Below are 27,878 nucleotides of genomic sequence, written 5' to 3' on the forward strand. Positions count from 1 at the left end.
GAAGGTATGCATGAGAAATGTAGGCTAATACATTTCAATATTATTAAACTATTAAAATAAGTCTATCAGACAAACCTACCCTGTAAACAAGCCTAGGTAGACCTAGATAGAGCTATTGTGTAATGTAATAGAATAAATATACATAAATGGGATGATAGGTTAACAAAAAGCACAACATGATAAACGCACAGAGCCAGGGGACTCGCCTTCTTCTTCACCCTCCAAAGAACGAACGAAAGGAACGAACCATAAGATCCGGCTCTTTTCACGCCCCCTCTTCACTTGTGCGCGCTCTCGCGAAGCTCGCGCACTTCACGGAAGTGACGCAGAAAAGCATTTTTTTCCTCAAAAATATTTAAATTAATTTGCTTTTTTAAAAGAAACAATCACACGTTGACTGTAGTGAGTGTGATCTACATTGTTGTGACTGCCTGTTGATATATTATTAATTAGAAAAAAAAATTGTTGTCATTTTTACGCGGGAGGTCAAAGGTTACAAACAAAATGGCTGCACACACCGGAGCCGCGGACACAATGCTATGAGGAGCCAGATAGTGAGGGTCTATTTGGATGTTTTGGTCCACGGCGACCGCAGCAGTCATTATTATCTCCTAAACAATAGCGACTGTTAGTCATGGCCGATTTATATTTATGGATAAATCCACTGTGGTCGCAATAAAAACACTGTGCAGCGGTGTCTCTCTGGTGGTTACAAAGCACTCTGCAAAGACTTACGTTAACGGGAGTCACAGTGCTGGTTGTTGCGTTTTACTCCGACCATCGTTATACTGTTGCGTGTAACTAATACTTTTGTTAATGTCGAAGTACAGAAGAGGGCACTTTTATTGTTTTACTTTCTGCAGTCGAGTTTCCTGAATCTAAGTGACACCGCTGTTGAGAAGGAAACATCACAGAGCTGATGTAATGGCATGTTGAACCTTCAGTCAAGAGACAACAACAAGACACGAGGATGAACAGGAAGAAGGATAAAGGATTTGAGAGCCCGCGCCCCTTTAAATTATAAGTATTTTTTATACAATTGTATCATTGTTGGCGTAAAATGGATGAAATGGTTTGCAGTCATGTTTGATAGTAAAGTAAAGGTACCATTTGTATAGAGCACAGGCAGTCACGTTACCAGTGTCCTACAAAAACAGCTCTCTGCTTATTGACTGATAAGGAGTAAGTTCTCGATAAATTACATTTAAGTTCATATCACATACTGACATTGTTATTTCTGTCATTGCCTTTACGACCCACCAGGTGGTGTGCATCAACCACATCAACTTCCAGAGGAAGTCTGTCATCGTGAGTACAGAAGTTACAGTATATCAACAAGCCTTTCATAGTTGACTGTGTTCCTTCTCGTTTGTCCACCTACACCTATTTACATAACACGTTCATTCAATCAGTGAGAATTATGACATGTAATTAAAAACAATTATGTCGTAAATTTAAAAAAATCAAAACCAAATGTATTAAATAATTAGTCTAATGATTCATACTATGTATTTGCTAAATGTTCTGCAGGCTTGAGGATGTTACAGTGCTACAGAATTATGTAGAAAGTAGGACATGGACAACTACTACCTTGATAAAGCCAGCACAGATAATTATGTTCAGAACAAACCCTTTTATTCAGTTCACCTCATCCTGAAAATCACTTCAGCTACGTAGCACAATTGTTGTCCTTTTTCCATCTCTTTTGCATCCTTTAGGGCTTTGTTGAGCTGACCATTTTCCCCACAGTGGTCAACCTGAACAGGATCAAGCTTAACAGTAAACAGTGCCGCATCTACAGGGTCCGAGTGAATGAACTCGAAGCCCCATTCATTTACAATGATCCCACACTGGAGGTGTGCCACCATGAGTCCAAGCAGTGAGTATTGTCAGTGCTCTGTCTTCTTGGATGCCTATTTTAGTGTTACATGAAGTTTTGCAATCATAGGTTGTAATGTGTGCCATAGACTTTTAATTCTCAGTCTACAAATTAGGTCCTACTATGTCACATTAGAAGTGGACTAGAAACGGAGAGAAAGCGCCCTTAGCTCCCTTAACATGTCACTAGGACCGGGGATGATATCATTGTCTGGCTGCTTTAAGAGAAACTGTATGGTGGCAATATGATCATTCTGTGTAAATGTTTTGTGTCTACGTAGGAGGAACCTCAACTATTTCTCTAGTGCCTACACTGCAGCAGTGAGTGCTGTAGACCCTGATGCAGGACATGGGGAGCTGGTCATTAAAGTTCCCTCTGAACTCTGGAAACAAGGCGATGGTAAGACAGTGACATAAAGGCCACAAAAAAAAGCAAGCAGGGTTGTTTTGGATCATTAACAGTGTAAAACGAGGATTCAGAAGTGTTTTTTTGCCGCATCATTCACTGTCATTTCAAAGTGACCATATTCACCAGATTGCTATATAAAAAAAAGAAGAATTAAATTCCATGTAAAAACGGTTTCTTACTTACAGAAATGAAACTATAAGATCATGACCAATGTTTCTGTGTTTTGTGTCTCCAGATTTGAAAGTTTTAAAAGTGTACATAGAATTTTCCCTGGACCAGCCGAAGGGAGGTCTCCACTTTGTTGTTCCGGATGTGGAAGGTAGCATGGCGGAGAGAGGAGCTCATGTGTTCTCCTTCGGATACCAGAACTCCACCAGGTATAGAAACAGTGACTGACCATGGTTTACAGTATTGATTCAAATAATACATTCTTCAGTTCCACAATGACAGAATACATAAAACTGGAGATCAAACCCTGTTGTGTATGGGAGCATATCTATGCTCCGAGGGTCCAGTGTTCAATATGCTGATGCTTTCAAATTTGCAGGCAAGAGTTTTCTTGACCACAGAGGCTAAGAGCCCGTCCTCACGAAGACGTGTTTTGCTTTAACTGCAAATGTTTTTTTTTTTAATTGATTTGGCCAATCATCCACACGTATGCAGCGTTATAGGTCTTTCTCTCGACTGCCTGGGAGTGCTTTGGGGTGGGGGAGGGACTCAAAGGGGCACAGTAACTGCAGACAAATTTAGCAACCGTTTCTGGTGTTATTGGAGACTTTTGTGGTGTTTTTTCCCCACTCTGGGACCTCCTATAACACCGCATCCGTGTGGATGATTGGCCAAAAACGATAAACTTTTGCGGTTATGGCAAAACACATCTTTGTGTGGACAAGCCCTAAATGTGTTTCTTACCATTCAAAGGGCATTTGAAACGACAGTCTCCATTTGTTCTTTTGCAATTTAAACTGCAAAGACAGCCCTTACCAATGTCTTGCCGTGTTAGTTTACATCAAGATTCACATATGAGACTCATATCCTTTGTCACCCTTCATGGCTGCAGGGCATGGAGCATCGGAGGTCTGCCATCTGTACACACTGCCATGACACACAGCTGGATTTAAATCCGCAAACTATCTCTTTAATTACGTTGTAATAAGGCCTCCTACTTCATAGTCTGTCATGTAATAACTCTTAGACCCTTTTACTCTTTTTCTACCTCTATGATCAGTATCTTCACTCCTTTCTTCTCCACATTAAAGCCAATGATAGCAGTGTTCAGTGCATTCATTTGCCGTAATTGCATGTGTTCAAAACTTATCATATTCTCTCCTCCCCCAGATTCTGGTTCCCCTGCGTAGACTCCTACTCAGAGCTATGCACGTGGAAGCTGGAGTTCACTGTGGATGCTTCCATGGTAGCGGTGTCCTGTGGTGATCTGGTGGAGACCATCTACACCCATGACATGAGGAAGAAGACTTTCCACTATGTCCTTCCCATCCCCACTGCAGCCCCCAACATCTCCCTGGCTGTGGGGCCTTTTGAAATCCTTGTGGATCCTTACATGCATGAGGTGGGTTTACAATTTGCGGTTTCTGCATGTAGTTTGGGAAGCTGGAAAGGAACCATATTCCAAAGTTTTTGACGTCTATGTCAGAGCATTACTCTTTATCTTCTATCATTTCTGTAATGTGACAGAGTAAAACAGAATCTGTGGACCATGTGTTACAAGAGGGATTTAAATCAAATATGCAGATCTTTAGAACTGACTGTCGGCTTCAACATACACCTCCCTCACTTGTGTCAGGAGCAGAATAAAAGAAATGAACAGATTAAATCTCAACCACATTCAATGGAAATGTAAACAAAGTTTACATAGTTCACAAAGACAAATATCCAACACATACTTCCTACTAAGATATTGCTCTGCTTGTTACCTATGAGCTACCAGTTGAGTGTGGTCATCAAAAAAAGTAATCAAAAATATTTTTACATTTTACTGGAAGACTGAAGAGAATTGTTTTTGATATTCAAATACTAAAGATACTTTTTGACACATGGGACCTTGGAATATATATATATATATATATAATTTATCTATGTCTTAAACATAGACTGTATAAAAGTGTCTTAAATAACACAAGTTCTGGCAATTTGCAATTTTCTGTTTTATGCGTCATTCCTACGTGGCAACATCTTTGAACCTTAGAAAGACCAGATACCTTCTGGTCTTATCGTAACAAACACATGTGATAAGAGGGAAAAAAATAGAAATTATTTTATTTTTTACCAGAACGATTGTTTTACAACACCACAAACTACTGCCATCTGTAAAACAACATTTTATCTGAACAAAAACCTACTACTGCTACTTACTATAGGTCTGATATAATAGTAGTAATATTTTGTCCATCCTTTATGTATTTTCTACTAATGACCACTAGATGTCCCTAAACACACATAGCAGTATTGAAGATGTATTTAATTCAGTGAAGTAGTATAGTATATGGGCACCCTGCCAATGTAATGTGTAATAGTAGTAAATGCACTAATGAAACATAAAGGGGACATCTTTCGTTCATCACGTTTGACATTTGTATTACTGCTAGGCTCTCACCAGAGAGTTAGCTTTTAACTGCAACTTTAAATCTTTTTTTATGGACATTTTTCACTTTTGACCTTTTTCTGACATTATACTGAACTAATAGCTATAACATTGTACTTTGTCTCGTCTCAGGTGACCCATTTCTGCCTGCCGCAGCTACTGCCCCTGCTCAAACACTCCATGTCTTACCTACATGAGATCTTTGAGTTCTATGAGGAGATTCTGACATGCCGTTACCCTTATGCATGCTTCAAGACTGTGTTTGTGGATGAGGCCTATGTACAACTGTCCTCCTATGCTTCCATGAGTATCTTCAGGTAAGCATTAGATGGAGTGTGTGCCTGACTCTGGCAAAATAGGATTGGTAAATTTCTGTTCACTACATACATGTTTATGCAAGACATTCCCCGCCGTAGACAACTGGCAGTGTTTACCTGTCATTGAATCAGATTGTAGTTGTATAATATTCATTCACTGTATTCATGTCATTTTGATTCAGCTGGAGTTGTTGGCTTTGTTTTTCAGTACCAACCTGCTCCACAGCGCTACGATCATAGACCAGACCCCGCTGACACGGCGCTGTCTGGCACAGGCCTTGGCTCAGCAGTTCTTTGGCTGTTTCATCTCCAGAATGTCATGGTGAGACTGAACACAGTGAGGCTCTCAAGTGTGAGACAGGAAGTCTAAGCCACGCAAGCAGAAATGCCTATTGAAGGCTTATTTCTCATTGGCTCATGCAGGTGCATATATCTGCGTCTACCACAAGACAAACTTCAAATTAATAACAAAAAGTAACAAAAACAGTTGATTTCTGGGTTTGAGAGGGTAGAGTATAGAACATCACATTTTCTTGATCATGCATACCTGAACCAGATATGAGACTAGCTCTGGTCTAAAGGTCTCGAGATCCATTGAACAAAGTGATTGATGCCGAACATTACCTTTCTGAAACGGACAATCAGACAACACGCCCACTTGACACAGTGTCTTTGCGAAGTTGTAAGCATGTAGTGTTTGAACTTCTTTCATTCTTCATAATTCTTCTTCATAACAATTACTTCTGCCACTTCTCACGTGTATAACCGCAATGCCTAAAATTCGTGTCTTAGCCCTCTCAATGAAAGCAGGCCACCTTTGAGTGCAGTCGTTCAAATCAGGTATGAATACTGTAGCCTTTAAATGCGATCAGACAGTGTGTTGTACCAACTAGTTCTCCTGAACATTTCTGAGTCCCCGCCTAACCTTAATTAACATTAGAAGCCAGAGTTGTATGAAATGGAAAAGTACTGTCTTTATTGTTTGGAAGCATACTCGCATAACAAACAAACCACATTCAACAGAGTTCAGCAATTCTTCAATTTCATTCTGGTCTTTTTTGAGAAGTGTGGTAACATTTAGCCCCGCAGACCTTTTTCATATAGGTCCGGTGATGACAGATTTACAACAGACCAAATTTTTTTTTGGCAGTGCTTGGAGTCAGAAGTCAAGCCAGCAGCGGTCTGACTGACTGTATTTGTCGACATGATGGATCGCAGTGTTACTTCTTGGCAACTTGGCCTGTGTGGGCAACGTGTGTGAGAGACTAAGAAATAATTTATGGGGGGTTGCTTGTGTTAAAAGATCCATTAGTAGGACTTTAACACTCTCTAGTGCTGCAATTACTGTGGAGAGAAATGCTTTGCTGTCCTTCCCCTCTTCTCCTCTCTGACCTCTAAACACACATCAGATGTGGGGCCTTGGTTTGCTTATGTTGTTGAGCTGGCTGGTGTCGTGTCAGAAAAGACCTCAGGAAAGTCAGATCTCTTTGATTTTAGCAAAGCATGCCGCTGCCTGCTAGCAATTAATCAGAGTGGGGGTTAACTGGGAATTGTAATTGAAAACAGGTTAGGCTCAGTAGCCCGTCAGACATAAAAGAGAAGCCACAAGACAAAGAGAAACTGCTCTTTTTTCAATTCTGCGTAACCATATTGACAGTCTGAAGGTGGCTATGAGCTTTAGAAAACAAGACCTTGTTTATTTTATCTCTGCTTAATGTGTCGGTCTAATAGAAGATGAACCAAGTTTTCCTCTTAATGAATGTCTGCTGATGTGAAGATGGGCCTAATATGCTGTGCTTTAGGGCATTGTGCAGTTTTCCAAGCCTGAATTCGAGAAAGAGTGGATCAGATCTTTATCGGAAAATACTCCCATGCTCTCCATCATGTCGATTAAAGCAGATTAAATCTTCCTTTACGACATGAGTGAGACTGGATTCAGTTCAGCATCAAGCGGTGAAACCACCAAGGTTGAATCAGTGTATTGTCTCTTTTTTTTTTTTTACAAGCTAATAAATCCAGGCTGATAAATTTATGAGAGTTGTGTTTGCTGTGCCAGGTTTCTTCCTAGAATTACCACAAGGGTAACATTCCCAATTTCATAGTGATGAAGCAACACGTGTGGCTTTAAATATATTAAAAAGGGTCTCCAGTTTTTAAGAGTTCAAAACAGTGTGGGCCACAGGGTCTGCTCTCAGTTTCAAGGTGTTCACACTAATGATTGCATATTCCTTTTTATTCTGGCCTGTTTGCTGTCTTCACACTTATTGGTTGCCACGGCCTGAATAATTGCAGGACTGACAGAGCTCAACGCTAACTTTTAAAAGATGTTGTCAGTCTTGCAACCGAGCATCAGGTTTTGGTGACTGAAACTTAAAGTATGGTTGCCATTTTAAGTCACCTTAAATTTTTAGAAATTAGGTCACTATGCAGTTTTATGGCTTAATAATTAAAATGGGACACAAAATACCCCCTAATTTATACATTTCTTTTCTGTTTTTCATTCTTCAGGTTCATCTGGATCTCTATCAGTTGAATCACTTTGCACAATAGTGTGTGATGTTGATGGGTTAGTCAGACTTTTTACCCCACAGTGAATCAACTAAATTTCATTCCCCATTGTCTCTAAAACAGATGCCCTTGCACATGCGAATAAGTGCACCAATGAATGTGCAGTGCTGCTACATGCAGTTGTCTGGTTCTTGTTCTAAATGTAACAAAAATATTGAAATATTTTTTGCTGTCCCTGTTTTTTACATGTTAAAAAGTGGTGTCCACTGATGGCAACCTAAGGCCAAGAACTGGTTGCTAATTTCTCAAAATGGTGGCCAATGGCAACCCGATAACTGATACTGTCGAGCCTGGAGTCTGAAGTTCATTTGCGAATATTCAGTCTGAATAATTCCTGAAAGCTTGGATGTTTCCCATTACAGAACTAAAGCCACCCCTGATGAATTGATTGATGTTTTGTAATGATTTGTATTTTGTGAGCTGAGATTGCATTGACATAATATATTTTTTACTTCTGAAGGGGCGATGAGTGGGTGTTGAAGGGAATCTCAGGCTACATCTATGGCCTCTACCTAAAGAAGACCTTTGGAGTCAATGAGTACCGGCACTGGATCAAAGAGGTAACCGTTTTTTGTTTAAACTGTCAACTTACAAGGTTTCTCCAGGAAATTGGTCAGCAGAGGTGGTAATAGTAGCCCAACTACTACAGTGCAACAGTGAAGGCTTTATCTCACTTTTAGCCCTTACTCTCCCATAAAAACAGACTTTGTGATGTGCCATGTAAATTTACTAAACTACTCACCTGCTTAACTGAATCTATGCTGATGCATCTGATCTTATTTATATTATGCACCTTTCACTATTTTTACATTTTATTAACAAACTGATTACTTAATAGATAGTGAAAATAATTGTTGTTTGCAGCCCAACAAATGATGTGCATGAGATGCAAAAAAAAAGTAAAGAACTGAATTCAAATATTTCCTGAATTTTTGTTTGTGTTAATTAATATTATTGTTTCCCAGGAGTTGGACAAGATCGTGGAATATGAACTAAAGATGGGAGGAGTTCTTTTGCACCCAACTTTCAGTGGAGGCAAAGAGAAGGACAAGTAACACATTCAATTTCAATTTGAACCCCTATGCATCACTAACAGTAATTTAGTTTTAACATCTGAAGTATAAGTAACACGTCTTTTTCTGGATCATAATTGTATGACACACTGACCTAAATTTTTTCTCTCTTCAGTCCAACTCCCCACCTCCACTTCTCCATCAAGCACCCCCACACTTTGTCCTGGGAGTACTTCAAGATGTTCCAGTGCAAGGCCCATCTGGTGATGAGGCTGATAGAAAACAGGATCAGCATGGAGTTCATGTTGCAGGTTAGACACAACCAGCATTTTCTTGTCTTCTGCCTCTCTAATCGTCTAAGTTAGAATATGTTAACTATATAGTAAAAGAAATGGTTTCATCTTCATTTGAATTCTATGTTTTCTGCTGTCCTCTGTGCTGCCGTCCTGTAGGTTTTCAACAAGCTTCTGAGCCTGGCTAGTACAGCCTCATCCCAGAAGTACCAGAGTCACATGTGGAGCCAGATGCTTCTGTCGACTCACGCCTTCCTCAAATCCATCTCCAATGTTTCAGGCAAAGACATTGGCCCCCTCATCAAACAATGGGTGTATCCTTTTATCTGTAATGGATCTCTGTTTTCAAAGGTAGAGGTTGTTAATGAACTAGTTGCGCTCTGTTACCTTAGTTGGGAGCAATAGAGGTTAAATGCTTAGTCATGTCCGACCTTAAATTATCTTTAAAATAAAGCACATGGCAGGTTTTTTTCTGTAGCCTCGTGACTCAATTCCCCTAACTTGTAACGACTTTCCCTCATGTCATAAGATGTCCTAAGAAATGAAAACACCTTTGTGAAATAAAACTAAATATTACGTTTTTAAAAATTCACCAGTTTTCTCTCTGTAATAAGGTTGTCACGATACCAGAATGTTAAACTTACTATTATACTATTACTTTAAAAAAACACGATACCCGAGACCTCTTTCAATATTACAGCAAAAAAATTCTTGCAACACAAAATAGGATCATTTTTATTATCCACATTTTTAATTAAAGACCTGCACAGAGTGCTCATGCAGAAAGTGACTCAACACATAGCAACACACTGTTGATTTCTTCCCCATTGTTTCATCTGTGCAGCCTTGGGTTTAAAATCTGATTGTCGATGTGCTTTATCTAGCTTCAATACTATTGAATGTGGATATGGTATCATTTTGAAACGTGGTTTTGAAAAGTATTGTTTACTTTAATACTTTTGACAACCCTACCGTGCAATATTATTAGTAAAGGAAACTCGCCGTAACATTCTTTTCTCAGGCTGTTCTCAGTTATCTTGGTTAACTTTAACTTCTCACTCAGAGACCAAAGTGCTGTGGTGAAATTTTTTGGCAGTTTTGCCTTCAACAGGAAGAGGAACGTGCTTGAGCTGGAGATCCGTCAGGACTACACATCATCTGGAACTCAGAAATATGTGGTGAGCGTGTTGTCTGTGTCTAGAGTATCTGAAAGAAGTGGAAGTTGTTTGTTTCAGGCTCAAGTGAGAATAGTCTACCTAGTCCGCATGCCCAAGATCACGATAATATTAGCCAATGAATGGATTAGTTTGTTTTTTTAAAAGAAAAAATCCTCTGCAATCTTGCATGCCAGGTACCAAATATGGCACAAAAAGTGCTGTTCTTCCTGAAACGTGTTTGAAGAGTGTATCTTTCCCTACAAAGGAGACCTGTTTTAAATGACTTAAACAGATAAATTAGTAATGGTACAATGTCTGTAAGGGGCTAAAAGCACCATTACATTATTCATTATTACTGTGGCTGTCATATGTATATCAAGTGTATATTTCCCTGCAGGGTCCCATCAAAGTGACAGTGCAGGAGCTAGATGGATCCTTCAACCATACACTGCAAATCGAGGAGAACAGCCTCAAACATGACATACCCTGTCATTCCAAGAGCAGACGGTACGTCCTACAGCAGAACGCGTTCACTCATTCTCTCACGATTAGTGACTGCTGTATTTTATTATATTACACGATATTGTGTAACAAAGAGCGAGTCATTATTGCAAAATTATTTACAATAATGACTAGCTCGCTCTACGTTATCCTGCTTATTACATGGCTACTTACTAAAGAAATCAATAATTTGAAACAAAATATTGATTTAAATTGATTTTATTGATTTTAAAATGGTCCTTCACAGTCTATTGTCATAAATGCGTCCATAGGAACGGTCTGATAGTCATAGCAGCGGTCTTCTCTTTAGAAATATCAGACCATAGAATGCCATAATTGACCAATCAGAATCGAGAATTCAACAAAGCTGTGTAATGATACATTTTATAGAATACTTACAACATTCATACAGAGATAGTTATATATTATGTATCATACTCTTTTCTAGAACACTGTGATAGTTTGTGCCATATTATTCTTGCATATAAATACAACATTACATTATGTATATAACATAATATTAATGATGTATCTCATATGTGATCCTCTATCATGCTCCACTACCTATGGTGTCCAGTAACTAGACTCTGTTGACTTACTGCTACTGATCTCATCAATATGTCACCTTGCCTAGACATACTGCACCGTTGGTCTAAAGTGCACACTTGTCATGGGTGATGTACAGTATGTTTAATGCTTGCCATGTGGTTTTGACTTGAATTGATCCTCTATAGTTTTCTTTTCTTATTTTTTTAGTTTTCATAATTTATTATACTTTGTAGTTTTTCATTTCTTACATTTTTCCTATTTATCTGTACTATTCTCTGTGTCTATGGTGCTGCAAAGACTATAATGTCCAACCTTTACTTTGAAGTTTCTTTGTGGCTCTGTGGTGCCTACTGATAATCTAGTTAGTTTCTAGTCCATCTTTGCCTCAACAAAAAAGAGTTCAAAAAAAGAATGTGCCCCGTGTTAGTTTTTGTTTGACTGATTGTCACTGATTGTTGTTGTTTTCTTGTCCCAGAAACAAGAAAAAGAAGATTCCCCTGATGAATGGAGAGGAAGTTGACATGGATTTATCGGCAATGGAGTAAGACACTACCACTGTCACATAATATCCTGGAATTTAGTTATTATCCTATCATTATATTAGTATATTATGTGAATGCTGTTTTTACCAGGTGTGAAGTTTTCAAAACATTTGTCTATTGTTGCTGAAACAAACTGGGCCTCTATCTGCTGAGCTGTCACATACACATGACTCATATCTCATAGCTACACCTTTTTAAGATCCAATGTTGTGTGAAAGCACTAATAGATCACTGCAGCTAAATAGAGTTACCTGCATAAGTCCGAGTTCTTCTTTTTAACTTTGCTTCACTGTGTTTTTCTCCTCCTACGTCTGCAGTGCTGACTCTCCTCTCCTCTGGATCCGGATTGATCCAGACATGTCCATTCTGAGGAAGGTGGAGTTCGAGCAGGCTGACTTCATGTGGCAGTATCAGCTGCGCTATGAGAGGGACGTAGTTGCACAGGTGGGCTAATGGGCAAGCATCCAGCATAAATCATTAAACCAATTTTGTTTTCTTATACATCCACATGGACCTCATCAACTGGCAATCTGTTCAGGTTTTAGGCAAATCACTGCAATCCTAATGTGTGCTTGCTGTAGGCTCACGTTTGGCAAAATACCCAGCTTTGCTAAGTTAATGCCAAACAAACTATTTATCTCCCTTCACTCTCTTTTATTAGCCATGAGCAATTCAACACATGTTGATAACAGCTTTTTCATTTTTAGCCGACTGTCACGGTCGCAGGTCAAAGTCTGATACATTTAATTAAAGTTTCACACCGTATATTCTGCGGCTCATTTCATTTTCAGGTTCTAGCTACAGGTTTTGATCATTAATCAGGCTGCTACTATAAACGGGAGTGTTTCAGCTTTCTCAGCTGAAAAAAAGCTGTTTCAACATCTTTGAATTGGACTGTTTTAGCCTTTTGTCACTTGCAAATTTTGAACGGTAAATGTAGTAATAATTGATAAAGGTGTATTTAGTACTGGATTTGAACAGGATAAAATGCCACTGAACCACATCCCTAGCTTTTTGTTTGTTGTTCAGATCAGATGAGCATGTACTTTATCTCTCTGCTAGGAGGAGTCCATCTCAGCATTGGAAAAGTTCCCAACACCTGCTTCCAGACTGGCTCTGACTGACATCCTAGAGCAAGAACAGTGTTTCTACAAAGTCCGCATGCAGGCCTGCTTCTGTTTGGCCAAGGTATGTGTCAGTCTGTGTGTGTGTTTTGTGTATTTCAGCGACACTGTAGCTGAATGTTTTTAAAACAACATCTTGACCTAGCTCAGTGTGACATTGCAGGGTCCACAATAAATTTACCACACGTTTGGAAACACACGATACACAATATGACGAGCAGTCTCCTCAGGTGTCATGTAAAGCTTCACTGGGTTTAGGATTCTTCAATGACTTGTTAAAAAGAGTTGTTTGAGTTTGTGGCTGCAGGCAAAGAGGGGACTGGTTCTGTTGAGCCTTTCTCAATACCGATACTGAAACGATTCCACAGAAGAAAACTAAAACATCATCAAAAGTAATGGAATAAAATATTAGATGACATAACGCAGAACTTTTTCAATTATTAATTTTCTTTTTATTAATTAAAATGCTTAAACTTAAAAAGTCAAAATAAAAATATATTTTGTAAAAGCTGTTGAGCTTTACTTAACATGTTATAAAGTACAACACAAATGACCCAGACCTGGTGGAGGTCTGTGCTCTAATCAGACCATTTTCTACTGATATAAATTACAATGTATATTATACATTATAACATGCTATGATTATATTACCTGTACTGATTGACCTAAAATTGATCATTTATAACTGGTGCTGTTGATCAGCATACTTGTGAACACCAGTGCATGTTATGGTAAAGTTAATGTTACCAGTGTGAACAAAATAAACACTCGCGAGTTAACGTTACATCCGGGGGTTATTTATGTTATCTGTCGCTAACTTGCATTTCTTTGAACTCTTTGAACAAGTCCACATGTCTGTCAGCTAGATGTTTCTCCAAGTTGGACGTGTTGGCTCCCTTGGTTCATATTGTTTTAAAGCATTGTTTACAGACGGGCTTTGTGGTGTCAGTGGGCTTCGTTTTTGCTCGGGCGTCTCCTTATCACCCAGCCTAGGATGGTCGCCAGGAGCACTCATGCCACTTTCAGCCGTGTCTGTCTTGCTCTGTGACTGTCTGTTACTATGAAACCACGCCCACTCTGGCTGTAGGCAGTGATGAAGCAGAGAGAAGCTGCACACAGACATGCTGCCTGTGGTTGCACAAAGTTCATAACGTACTAATAAAACGTGAAAAAGTATTATTTTTAACGGCTGGGTACCGCGGTACCTTTCTAGTATCAGTTACCGTGCAACACTAGATGACTGTGTAGACTTGCTTGAACTCTGTTACACAACTTCATATCGAAACTATGTCTCTTGGCAAAACAGGTTAAAGTACATGATTCAAGAAAGGTTTCTCATACCAGAGGGGTTGTTGCTATTGGAACCTGATATGCAGAGATGACAATTGGCACTTATTTAGTTTTTTAATTGTTTAGTCGTATAGGAATTGTGTTAAGTTACTGCTGATCAAAACCAAATATTTCCTGATTTTGCTGCTTTATAGTAAAAGCTTTTGAATAACAAAATAAAATAGGACTCTCATTGTGTCCTTCGCAGATTCACACCATTACTTACAGCTGTCCACTTGTGATTGGATCACTCAAGATGGATTTTAGAAACGGGTCTGAACAAGACTTTAGAGACTCTGAAACTAACAAGACTTAGCTCTGAAAGTTTGAAATTCTTTTTAGAAACGTGTCATTTATAATTGAAGGTGACAGACTTAACCTTTTTCCTGACAGTTTTGGTAAAAATCTTATTTTGTACAAAATCTTTAGTTCAAACAATATTTTGAAAGGGGCTACAGTATGAGAACAACATGTAATGTCCCAGCCAGCAAGGCCACCCACCACATGCTGCTCAGTTGACTGAATAATCCTATTCTGTGGCTACAGGAAATTCTCTATTCTCTGGATTTGGTCTATTCCAACTTTAACCCCACTGGATTTCCGCCATTCGGGTTCCACCTGAACCAATATTTTCACAACATGATAAACTGAGAGGAGGTTGAAATTGCAGCACTTCACTTCTTTCATTAAGTTGCTGTGTTTGGCCACAGAACCCCCAACAGACTCCATCGCAATGGCTTTTGGTATATGCTCCACACACACACGCACACAGATTGGCATACAGGCTCATATACAGAGACATACACACACTCTCCCACTCCCAGTCTTACATACCCACATAGACCACAAAGTGAAATATGACTGACCTCAGATGGACTTGGCTGGGTTATGATTGGTTGGGATGGCATTTACTTGCTTGTTATTGATAGAAACTGTGGGATGAAAGAAAGAGCAGCCTGGGGCTGAAATTGTGGCAAATGCATGCACATGTTAAAAACTCTGACACAAAAAATACAGATGTATTCATGCATGCGTTCACACACACATACAAAAACATTCCGGTGTGCATGCCCCCCTTTATTTACCTTACCAAATGACAACATCCTGTGTCGGTGGCCCTTGCCCTATATTACCACATTAACATAAATTCCCCAATATCCTGTTGGAACCCAAAGACCACTGGAGCCACTGGTCTTCATGCCTGTGGAAACATTATGTGCTGCTTGTGTTCATTTGCCCTTTACTTGCCGTTCAGTTCTCACTACAGAAATTATAAAGGGCAGAAAACATAGTTATACAACATTCTTGGCTTGTCATTTGAGTGCAACGTCATATATCTCCGGTAACTACCATAGCTCTAGAGAGTTCAGCTGACCTTATTTTACAGTCGTGACCGAAAATGGAGGGCACACAGATGCCGTCCAACTTGAACAGAACTAAACTTAACTGACTGAAGTAGAAGTGTCTTTTTCTCTTCCCGTGTGTGCACGTAAACCTTGCAGATAGCCAATGCTATGGTGAGCACGTGGCAGGGCCCGCCGGCTATGAAGTCCCTATTTACCCGAATGTTCTGCTGTAAGAGTTGCCCTAACATCGTCAAGACCAACAACTTCATCAACTTCCAGAGTTACTTCCTGCAAAAGGTACATCAGACAACCAAAATACACCGACATGGACACACAGTTGGAAAACACACTAGTTCTCAGTACTGTAATCCCTAACAGCTTCATTAACTTATCGCAGATGTATCAGTATTGGCGTATATGTCTGCTGATAACATACATATCAGTACAGAAATACCAGAAGTATGTTTTGAGACTTGTAAACAGGGTTTTCCTATTTGTTGTTAGTATATTGTCCACCAGAGAGCCCTGATAAGTTGATTTTCAGCAGGTAAATGTCCCACTTCCAATTCCTATATAACCACATTTAAGCATCCATATCAAAATTACAGTAGCAGTAGGGCTCTACTTAAAAGGGCCATGTGCTACATTGAAGCCAATTGTGAAATTGAGATGTATAATAGTTTCTCCATTTTTTTCGTATCCTTATCATGATTATTGTTTGCCCTTTTTTTCCCCCATGTCAGACGATGCCTGTTGCCATGGCGTTACTTAGAGATGTCCAGAACCTCTGTCCCAAAGATGTCCTCAACTTCATCCTTGACCTCATCAAGTATAACGACAACAGGAAAAACAAAGTAAAGACTCACATTCACACACACTTCTACTCTAACACGGTAACTCTTAAAGACATAACATTATGGCCTTTAGCTAAAGCTATACAATACATAGTATTTTTCATTTTCAAGTTATAGTAAAAACCCTAAAAGCTATTTATTTTAATGTTGTAAATTCACAGATACTGACTGTAAACTTTGGCCAGAGTTATCAGCTTCCACAAACTGGAATTTTCCCTTCTCCTTCTTTCCCTTCTCCCTTTCCTCTCTGCTGCTCCCCTGCTTGTCTGTCTTCAGTTTTCAGATAACTACTACCGTGCAGAACTGATTGAAGCGCTGACCAATTCTCTGACCCCAGCCATCAGCATCAGCAACGAGGTGCGGACAGTAGACAATTTGAATGCTGACGTCCGTCTCATCTTGGAGGAGATCACGCGATTCCTAAACATGGAGAAACTGCTGCCGAGCTTCAGAAACACCATCACCGTCAGGTTAAGAGCATAGTGTGTTTGCCTGCATATGTTTCACAGATGATCTCCTAAAACATGTTTGTCCTGGCAGCTCTTCATCTCAGTTGTTAAAATGACTTATAATGTTGGTATATTGCTTCCTATAGCTGTAAACAGAGTAAAGAACCCTCTCTAGTTTCCACCTAATCAGACCGTTTACACAATCTTATCTCCAACCACAAGCAGCCACTAATTCTTTAGGAAATTAGGCTCCAGCGTACTTGCCATGGATTCTGCCACAATTGGACAATGATTAAGACACAGACAAGTATGTAATTAGTCTTGTTCTGAAGCTTAGACTTTGCTTCAAATGTCAGAAAATAAAAAGGAAAATTGGTCTTCCATGTACCACAAATAATATAGTGCTGCATGCAGAAATATGAGAAAGAAGGTAGACTTTATTAGTTTTTTTCATGTTGAGATTGTAGATATTGAAGATAAATTTCTTTGAAAATATAACGCAAAATATAATTTCGTTTTAGCTTGTAAGTCTAGAAATATTTTTTGTCAAGCACCTGGAGGCAGCATAGACTTAAATTTAAAGCAGACTAAGATTATGTGCAAAGCATATCTACCACTGTAAGTTTAGCATATCAAGGAAGTAACTGTTAAAGTTCGTGGGAAAGACAGAAGGAGTCACAGATATGATTAATGCACTATTATATAGTAATGTATTGTTTCTATATAATCAATCCAAAAAGAAGAGCAAACTATTTATTTGACATAGACAAGGGGTATTGCCTTCTGTTTGTCATCTTTCTGCATTAATTCCACACAAGACTTGAATATCCTTAATTTTTTACCTCCTCTGTTGCCCCCCTCCTCCAGTTGTCTGAGTGCGATTCGCCAGCTCCAGAGAAACGGTCATATTCCCAGTGACGCATCACTCTTCAAGTCCTACGCTGAGTACGGACACTTTGTAGATGTTCGCGTCGCTGCACTGGAGGCTCTGGTGGATTATACTAGAGGTAGGATATTTATCACAAGTAGGCTAGCTGTTATTATTATTAGCATTCTTGTGAAGCTCATTGATTTTGTTCACAGGTTCCTTAAGATCAGCATAGGATGTGTGTTACCACAGTTCTGTTTTATTTTGACGCATCTTCAGGATCTTGAGGATGTTCCTCAAGTGTGCATGATGGTTTTTTTTGTCCCGCAGTTGAAAGAAGCTCAGCGGATCTGCAGTGGCTGCTCAACATGGTCCAGAATGACCCAGCTCATTATGTCAGGTCAGCTAAAAGCCAGCACACATCTGCAGCTAGCACACATGCACTCATTTAACACACATTCATTACGCACTTTAAGTATAATGTCCTTCCCTTAGAGTGTAATTCTGGCGTAAAATCATCCCATGGTCTTCTTTGGCACTTACTTACATCAAATAAGCCATCAAGACAGTTTTTTTTTGTGTAACAACTATTAACAGAGAAATCCGGGAGAGTCGCTAACAGCTGGACGTGGCAAACACTGATTAGCTCAGGGCATTACTGTGAAGGCATTAGTACAGCTTTTTAACCACTAATACTAATACTAATACTGCTTAAAAAATACCAAACTCTGCAGTAGTATGAGAAGTATCCCTACACATAAAACGAAGCACAAACAACATAGTTAGCAAACCAGGAGTGTATTAAAAAAAGTGTTTTGAAAGACTTAACAACTGGCCCTGGTAACAGCTCCTCTCGTTTTAAAGTCCACTCAAGTCGGTTACCAATTGCAATCCAAAAGGAAGGAGCCTATTGATGTCTCCCTGTAATGTATTTTACCATCTGGATAAGTGATCGTGCATGGGGAAATTTGATTGTCCAACCTCACCTGCTGTTCAAGGAAAACTGTAGTTAGTGTTAAATTACTGTACTGCTTACCGACAAACGGCCTACATGGGTTTTCAGCTTCTTGTTTGTTTGCCTGTCTGTGTTTCTTGTTTGTTGTCCAATCAGACACAAGATCCTGGGAATGCTCAGTAAGAATCCACCGTTCACCAAGACAACAGACTCAGCTCTGTGTAATGAAGCTCTTGTTGACCAACTCTGGAAACTTATGAACTCAGGTGAGACACACACAGACACACAACCATATCTGCACACAATTCTGATGAAGTCTTGTTGTCACTGAGTCAGTCATGCTGCACAGATATGATTAATCAGCTTTTAACAGACTAATAAAATGCTGTCACTGCACTAATGTAAACCTCTTTCATTCCAAACAGTGGGACCAAGGGTATCTTATTTTTTTATTGATATTTTATCTGACAGGGAAAGTGCATATTAATAAACATTTCTGTACATATACCAGATTTAGCCCGAAGGCTAGCTTTCATCTGCAGTCCCTGGCCAGATTTAACAATAGGCTCCTAAAATGTAAATAACACACATTAACTAAGATAAGAACAACACTTCCTGATAAAACATTATCATAACCATATATCCTGTAAATATTCAAAAGTCCACAGCATAAAATGCATAAAGCATGCAGGACAAACAACAGTCAGTATCAGACAAATACAAATAAAGGCAAATAGGAATAGCCCATACAGCGAGGCATGCACATCACATACAAGTAGTATCCATCCAGAGCAGACAGTACAACATACAGCAAAATTGCATAAAAACAAAATAGAAAACAACAACATGTCTATCAGTCCGTCAACGAACAAAAACCCCAAAAATAAAACCAAAAAAAAACTAACCAAACAAGAGAACGAACTACATGGACGACCCAAGCAAGCAGGACAAAATCACAGACACACTGACACACGAAGGCAACAGCAGGGTGTGAGGTTCAGTGCTGGCAGGGCATATTATCAATAAACCACTGTTTCAGATTGGAACTAAAGGACCAATACGTCTTTAGATCTCTGATACATGTTGGGATGTTGTTCCATTCTCGTAAGGCCGTGACAGAGAAGGCTGACTGACTAAAGGCACTTTTTCTAAATAGAATAATGCAGTCCCCCCGTGTAACTCCTCTTGTGATCCGATGTGGATTTGTTCTAATGTTAACAAATTCTCTGAATGGAGGAGTGGACAAGCCATGTATGATTTTGTGGAAAAGACAAGGTTTTGGGCTTAAGCATGTTTGCCCAACTCAATAGATTGTATTTTATTAAAACTGCACAGTGGTGGAATTTTGTCCAGAACTTTAAGTGTTTGTTCAAAACTGTAGTGGTTTTAGTGCTGTGTGATTAGCCTGAGACCAGCTCGTCAAACAGTAGGTCATGTGAGAGAGTATCATTGAATGCATGTACATCATGGCTGCCTGGGGGAAATTTGTAATTGCCAAGATTGAATTTAATCCGTTTGCAGACTCTTTTTACATGTGCCCTGAAATTAAAGTTGGAGTCTAGAATAATGCCAAGGTATTTAAATTCTTTTAACATTTCCAGGTTTTCTTCTGACACAAGAACATCTGGGTTTTCACTGACCTTTGTTCAATTGACTTTTGTTCAACTTTTTTTTTTTTTTGTCAATTCAGACCAAGCCAGTCAACATGGGTTGATCCCTGGTCATGGCAATGCAGATACGACTTGGGTCACAACCCGGGAGCAATGCATACCAATAATGTCATGTGCTGGAAATGGGCTGTACACTAGAACTAGTATTTTGTACTTAAATTGGTCATTGTACAGTATAGTGGTACATCACAATAATAAATACAGTCAACATTAAATAAAACACGGAACTGGGTTGGCCTGAGGTGTTAGGATTATTTAATTTCAAACACATTTCAACATCAAAGTGAAAACCCAACCACAAGCAGACTTGATTGATTTGGACAGTTTAATTCTGCAGTAGCCATGTTTTTGGCATACAATCACATGCGTCGGTTTGTCATACACACATGTAGTTGCTTTTTAAAATTTTTCTATTGATTTTTGCCGACCTTAACAGAGAAACAGGTGAAACACATGTACAGTACATCTGCTTTTAAGGTGAAAAAAATAAAGAAAACCACAGACAAAAACAGAAAAACCCCAACATGTATCCCGCTATCCCTCCCAACAACCCACTTCAGACATGGTCACAATAACAAAAAACAAGTAACCGAATAACATGTAACAAAAGCAGATAACGTAAGATAAAGTAAAAATAATAATAATAATAATAAAAAAAATTAAATCTAAATAAAAAGGAAAAGAAAGAGAGAAACACACTAAAACTAATAGCAAAAATAATTAACGTAATTCAAGAAAGAGAAAGACAACAAAAAATTAAATAGGGGGGGGGGTCTCCTTCCAGCACTAGGAAGTGTCCTCAGCATCGTCAGAAATAACAGTGATTCTATTGCTAATAAAAGCAGCAACCAGGTTTTGTGGAATGCCTCCAAAGATCCCCTCTGTGAAAACCTCAACCTCTCCAACTGGAGACACTGTAAAATTTCACAGGTTTAGTTGCTTTTTTAAACTACAGTATAGAGTGCACTACACTGTTGGGAGCATGCTGATTTTACCTTTTGAAGAGCTGTTCTCACAATACTTAGTTCAAGTAAAGCCATTTGAGCTAGAAGGCATTCTCCCTTTAGAAGAAGCATGTCACTGCAGAGGCCTGAGCATTGAAACGCTAAATATCTTTCACAATAGGAGCCAGTCTGATTTTACCAGTTCACTTCTGATTACACTGCAGCTTCAGACACCTGAGATTTTCTCTTTCATCTGAGATTCACAACCTACTTGTGCTGTCTGATTGTTTACTACTAAACTACTAAGACGACTTCCGATTTTGTTGTGTTGTGGACTTTAAAGCACGTTTTCAAAGAGCTTATAAACATATAACGTTCTTAGCGGCACAGTTGGCTCCATCACTGCGACATAGAAGTTTTGAGCCACCAGGGCTCCTCCTTGAGCTGACTTGAGCCAAACTCAGTAACCAGGCAGGGAGGGCTTTTGTCGAGGAGGGGACCAAGAATCCAGCAGGGTTTTGGACCATCCCTTTGGTTTACTATACATTGTATTATCAGTATTCAGGGACCTGCTTTTTTGGTAAATGCACATGATTTCTGTTCTCCATGTTGGTCAGTAGGCAGAGAAAAGCACTCACATTGCTACACATCCATTCAAACCAGAGCCCTTACAGTAAGGATATGATCAAGCGTTGTACCATTTTTCCTTAATCCATCAGTTGACATACTTTGTCATGTGACATCTGTTATCAACTCATTGATACAAAGAGGTGATAACAGATGGATTTCTGTTTTCAAATGGACAAAGGCAGGGATAAGTTTCCACATGTGTTTGACTGGACAGACTTCTGTCAGACTGTTAGTCTGCTGTTGCACAACTCACTGACATCTATAATAAATCTTAAGGGGTTCTGATTAACTTTAAATAAATCACAGCGAAATAGTTGGTGCGCAACATTTGTTTGTCACAATCAGCTGCTTTCCAGACCTTTGCTTTTCTCAAGCAAACCTCAAAGCTTTTCTACGGCTCATCATGTAGTAGAAAGTGAAAAAGAATTTGGCTGAACAGTTGATATATAAGATTTAACTGCTTTTTTCTGCCCTTTCCTTCTCACCTACAGTCTTCTTTTTTAGTGGAGTCATGCCAACCTTACTTCCAGGTCCACTTGCTTACTTCCACATGGCTGCATTTGCATGTGCTGTACAGGCATGTGTATTGTCTGCTGTGACTTTGTGGTTTTAATTAGTCATTTCTTCTGTAAAATGTAGAAACAACTAAGAGATTCCTATCACTATACAGCTATAGCAGCCATCCCCTCAAGATTTTCTGCATATCCTCATCATTGATAATAATTAGTTACAATATAAGCAGTTCACATGCCAGTTCCCAGTAAAATGTACTTTCAGAAATTAAACAACAAATTAAAAATTTTAACCAACTTGGGGGTTGCTATCAGGTCTACTGTCCTTGTTCATTGTCATTGAGGTGAACTCAGACAGCTCAGGCCAGGAACAGTTAAAAGTAGCACATTCTTCATGGATCTTTATGATTAGTATTTTCTTTCATATATTGAAAAAAGTTAAGGTCTAATTTTTGGTGGTGTGCCTCCACCATATACGCACATGGTTCTGCCTTCTATTGTGTCCTCAGGTTTCATTATTTCTCTCTCTTCCTGGGGGTCCTATGTGTCTTTCAGCTAGCTAGCCAGGCCATAAGGGTTTAGTCTGCCAATCCAAATACACACCATCTCAAAACCCAAATACAAGTATATGTTTGCTATTTCATATCCACGAAGGCCACTGGGCTCTTATTGCAGCATATTATTTCATTTATTGATTTACAAGCTTGAAGAATGAACAAAAAAAATGATGATCGTTATTTCCAGTGAACTGTTGTTTGTCCGTCTCAGTCAGTGAGTGTGGGTGGCTGTCGGACAGTCTGACTGCTGCCAGTTTAAATACATAGTGACCGGAGTGTGGTAACCTTAAATACTATGTTATGAAACTGTGTTGGTTGTTTTATTCTTCTACCCCTACAACCCACAGCCCCCCACGTGTTAAACACACACACTCACACACTCACACAGGATGATGTTTCACTCGCTGAAGGTCAGTGCCGTAAGAACACAAACTCAGAGTAGGTTCTGCTGCTGTCCGAGTCATTTATTTCAACCTTCTCCTTAAGCCACAATCCCCCCCATGTTAGGCACCTGGCCTTTGGATTGTCAGCTTCAGCAATATTTGTTTAATTCATTACAACTCTCAACACACTAGTACTCGAATGACTCGTATAATGCTGCATTTCACTCTCTTGTCATTGAGACCAAGTTATCTTGTATTTGATTCACAATGTCAAAATAAATGTGTGGTGGAAGAAAATGCAGCTCAGGATTAATGGTTGTAATACTCTACCATACTCATATCATTAACATAGATCCAACGTTCACCCATGAGCAATGGGGGCAAGGAAAAACTTCTCTTACATAGTGACACAATGACCCTTTACAACTTGTTTCTACCTCATTTGATCAAACCTGCTTTTTTGTTCTCTATCCCACTGCCTTCGTTTGTCACCCCCACACCTCCCTTCCACCTTGCCCTTCCTTTTCTCAGGTACCTCCCATGACTGGCGGCTGCGCTGTGATGCCGTGAACCTCTACTACACATTGTTTGGTTTGACTCGACCCTCCTGCCTTCCCCTGCCAGAACTGGGCCTTGTGCTCAACCTAAAGGAAAAGAAAGCTGTCCTTAACCCCACCATCAAGCCTGAGCTGGGGATCAGCACTGTTATAGACACGCCTGCAAGTATAGGCATCCATGGTGTCGGCATGAGCTACACAGTTGTAAGTGCCTGGCGTGGGGTCATCGGTCATGGCAGTTCATTTAATGTAAATAGAGAATGCACTTTATGAACTACTGACTGAGCTAAATTTTAAGTTATTTCTTGACAGCTATTAGTATTTTGACCATAAATTGTGTAATTTCAGCCACAAACAAAACACGTTAGTTAACGCAACAACGTAAGTTTCATTGGTTTCTGCGTAAATGGTGATGTAATCAGCTGCTCGGTGGTCTTTTTTCCTTCTGGTTTGAATGTCTTTGATTTACAAATGCATTATTAAAAAAAATCAGATGGCACACGGACAGTAACTACTGCATAAAAACTGTTATCTTGGTTTGGATCTATGTAATTATGGGTATTATTGTGCTGCCAACAGTATTTGGCTGTACCTAGTTCCCATTGCATCAACGATGTGCTCAGAATCACTATTAAGAGCATTATTCTGGCTATAAAACATCTCTGACAGTTGATTAAATCAGTATTAACAGTAAAGTGCTTACATCGAAACTTGTTAAGTACTCCCGTATGCTGGTTTCATGTACACCATTTGAATGTGCTGCAAAACAAATTATTATAAGTTATATTTACAAGAAAAATAAGTTAACCATACTATATATTGAAGTTTGTTTGTGTCTCTCAGGTGGATGAAGAGCCAGATCCTATTTCATTAGGGGTGTGCGGGGTGGGCCAGCCCCCTCAGGGCCTGAAGAGGAGGGCTGAGACCCCGCTGGGCTCCCCTCCAGAGCCAGGACAAATACTGCAGCAACAGGATGATGATGGACGAGGAGGGCACTACAAGATCAGGGTAACGGACTGCTCTGGCATGACTTTTTACCTCACTTTTTTGTCTCTACACACCATGCGTGGAACTGCTCTTTTCAAGTGTTCTCAGTTTTGAAATCTTATGTTCTGTTACAATAACATCTAATAAAGAAATAATGATGTCCAGAATCCAGAGAACCTGGAGTGAACTCACACAGACACGGGGAGAACATGCAAACTTCACACAGAAGGGCCCAGCAACCCTCTTGCTGTGAGAAATTTAAGGAGGTCTGAATACTTTCCATACCCACTATATCTACAGTAGAGGATGGTAGACACACCTCTAGTTTGGAGGAGCATGCAGGTTAAGTAATGTAGAATTTTTTCAGACCGCTTTCCTCCAGTTTCCACAGACATTTCCCCTCTCCCTCTCTTGTGGCTGTTCAGTGTCCCTCTCCAAAAGTTCTTCTTCTGTGTAATCTGGTTAAAAAAGGGACCCTCTTGTCTCCACAGTGAACAGCAGTTTGTTGTCGCTGTCATTATTACTCAGTTGTATTTTCTTGGTTTTGTTTATTACATAAACAGCAGAAAGTCTGACTCTGAGCTGGTCTGTTGCGTAATACAGTCTGCAGAAAAGTTGCACTTACGCGTAAGAATACGTTGCGAAAATGTAGTGCGAAAGGAAAGGGAAGTCTGTCTGACTAATAAGTTCTACTTTCAATGCCACCAAAAAGCCGAACTATCCCTTTAATATTTTACAGTGGTGACTGCTCTAAGACAGAGCTTCCCCTACATTGTCACCAAAAAAAAGAAAAAGAAAAGGTGGAATATGTACTGCTGTGTCTACATTTCATTGACTTAATACGCGCTAGAAAGCCTTCATCTTTTGTTCAGAATAAGCTTCTTATCACAGGTAACTGGCGCAACTTCCTTCTCATTCATCCCCACAGCGCCACAGCACTTTACAGAGTCGGACGCTCAGCTTCTACTGACTTCAGTGGGGAATTGTAGAGCGGGTTGTTCCACTGCAGCGAAACATTGGATAAATGCTGGGCTTTGTCCCGCCCATTGGACGCTCGTCTCTAAGGGTCTATGGGACAGTGGGCTGGTCTGGATGCTCGGCATGATGATTGGATGAGCTGTCTGAGGCGGAATCCTTTTTTGATTGACAGCTAAATGAGCGAATCAGCGATCTTGAAGAATAAACATCCAGCAGAGCATTTTCCAAGTTTTTCATTCCGTTGTTCTGAACTGATCTGGAGACTTTACCGATCCCCAGAGACTTTGTCTTTGTTAAAAACTCCTAGCGTTGTGTTTGGCGTCTCTGTTCTGTCACTCTGTGGTTTCTTTCCCTAACGAGCAGCGGCAGCGGCAGAGCTTCTCCCCCCGTCACTCACACTCACACTCACAGGCGGTCACACTTCATAGTAGCCTGGCGCAGCAGCTCCAGCTGGGCCAAGGCCGTTTAAGCAGCCTAGCTCTGCTGGCCATTGAGAGGACACTGGTCACGTCCCTCGAAAAGACGGCTAGTTGGTACGACAAGGTCACAGATCATTTTCTTGAAAAGAAGGAAGGGTAGATTTTCCTATAAATAAACAAACACCTTTATGGCCGGAGAGATTAGCTTCCTGTCCTTGAAAGACCAGCAGCCGCCACTGCTATGTTATCTGGTATTAATATGCTGTTGTGTTTTTTGTCAGTTCAACACAATGGAAGAGGAAGATATTGATATGGAGACGGTTCATGACAGTCAGGCCTTCATTCACCATCATCTCAATCTGTTAGAGAGACCCTCTACACCAGGTGAGCACACACGCTGACACACATCACTCTGAAAAATAAATAAAACTAATAAATACTCATAACCTGATAACACACACCTGTCCTCTTTCTCTTCAGGTAAAGAGCCGCCATCAGTTGAACAGTCCATGCTCTCCATGCCTGCCACACCTGTACCGTCCTTCTCAAAAGAGACCACCTCTTCATCCTCCAAACACGGCGCCGAACATGGCCACCACCATCACCACCACCACCACGAGCACAAGAAGAAGAAGAAGAAGCACAAACACAAGCACAAGCATAAGCACAAACACGAAAGCAAGGACAAGGAGAAGGACAGAGAGAGGGACAACTCCCATGCCTACAGCAACAGCCCAGCCAGCGGCAGGTCCCTGCGCTCGCCGTCATTGTCCGACTAAACATCTGGAGGCGAGTTCGGTATCCAACTGCTATTGGTTCACTTGGGGTTAACGGGATACATCCATCTCGCAGTAGCACGCTTGCATCCCAGTGAGCATGAAGACATAAAATGTAAAGCAGAACATGTTTAGTTTATCTAAATATTCATTATTCTGTGATATTTTCATACAGGAAGACTGGTTTGGACAAAGTATTAAAGACAAGGATGCATTTCCAGGTGTTGTAGTCCCTAGATAAATGGCAGCACTGAGTTCCTTGGCAGAAACAGCAGTCCATGTTGGCTCGAGAGAGGAAACAGAATTTTGAACTGAGGCTGCAGTGTCATCAGGGCAAACCCTCCAGAGGCGTCCTCACAACACATACAGCCTCCAGGAGTGTGTGGACTTTTGACACCGCTTCCAATCTGTCTGAGGCATGCAACCACATACACCTCTCTCCACAAACAGGCAAATACCTTATACACCCCCACCCCCATATAGACACCACTCTGGTGTGCCTCATCCCCACAGCTCAATTCCAACATTCAGTGAGTGGCTTCTGAGGGGAAATATAAATGATGGTGGTGTGGATTAAACCATTCTGTCTGGACCGGGCCTCTGGTCTTTGACATCCTACTAATGACATTCCCCTGTTTGCTCCCAGATGAAAGTTAATCAGGAATTTCCTGTACAATTTTTTTACTGTACAATTGAAACTGAAGTAATACC

At 40.0% G+C, this 27,878-nt stretch overlaps 1 protein-coding gene across 1 annotated transcript; it reads left to right on the top strand.

Moving 5' to 3' along the window:
- The first annotated feature begins 557 nt into the window (after positions 1-557).
- On the top strand, positions 558-27,871 carry taf2 (TAF2 RNA polymerase II, TATA box binding protein (TBP)-associated factor). Its single transcript, XM_083919083.1, has 27 exons — positions 558-1,020; positions 1,254-1,308; positions 1,719-1,879; positions 2,160-2,278; positions 2,523-2,664; positions 3,626-3,857; positions 5,022-5,206; positions 5,415-5,528; positions 8,235-8,334; positions 8,740-8,825; positions 8,963-9,098; positions 9,240-9,394; positions 10,144-10,258; positions 10,635-10,744; positions 11,763-11,828; positions 12,147-12,273; positions 12,892-13,017; positions 15,785-15,925; positions 16,372-16,482; positions 16,759-16,952; positions 17,799-17,938; positions 18,130-18,199; positions 18,911-19,020; positions 23,982-24,211; positions 24,851-25,015; positions 26,673-26,775; positions 26,872-27,871. Exons 1-27 carry the CDS (start codon positions 971-973, stop codon positions 27,168-27,170), a joined length of 3,642 nt encoding a protein of 1,213 aa, XP_083775209.1. The 5' UTR covers positions 558-970; the 3' UTR covers positions 27,171-27,871.
- The last annotated feature ends 7 nt before the right edge of the window (positions 27,872-27,878 follow it).

Source organism: Echiichthys vipera (assembly GCF_963691815.1).
Source record: "Echiichthys vipera genome assembly, chromosome: 8".
Taxonomy (NCBI): domain Eukaryota; kingdom Metazoa; phylum Chordata; class Actinopteri; order Perciformes; family Trachinidae; genus Echiichthys; species Echiichthys vipera.

Excerpts from the sequence above, each read along its gene's own strand:
- taf2 (XM_083919083.1), top strand. The coding sequence starts at position 971 with ATGAACAGGAAGAAGGATAAAGGATTTGAGAGCCCGCGCCCCTTTAAA. Across the intron at positions 10,745-11,762 it reads TGTCATTCCAAGAGCAGACG|AAACAAGAAAAAGAAGATTC; the intron begins GTACGTCCTACA and ends TTCTTGTCCCAG. Across the intron at positions 19,021-23,981 it reads CTGGAAACTTATGAACTCAG|GTACCTCCCATGACTGGCGG; the intron begins GTGAGACACACA and ends TCCTTTTCTCAG.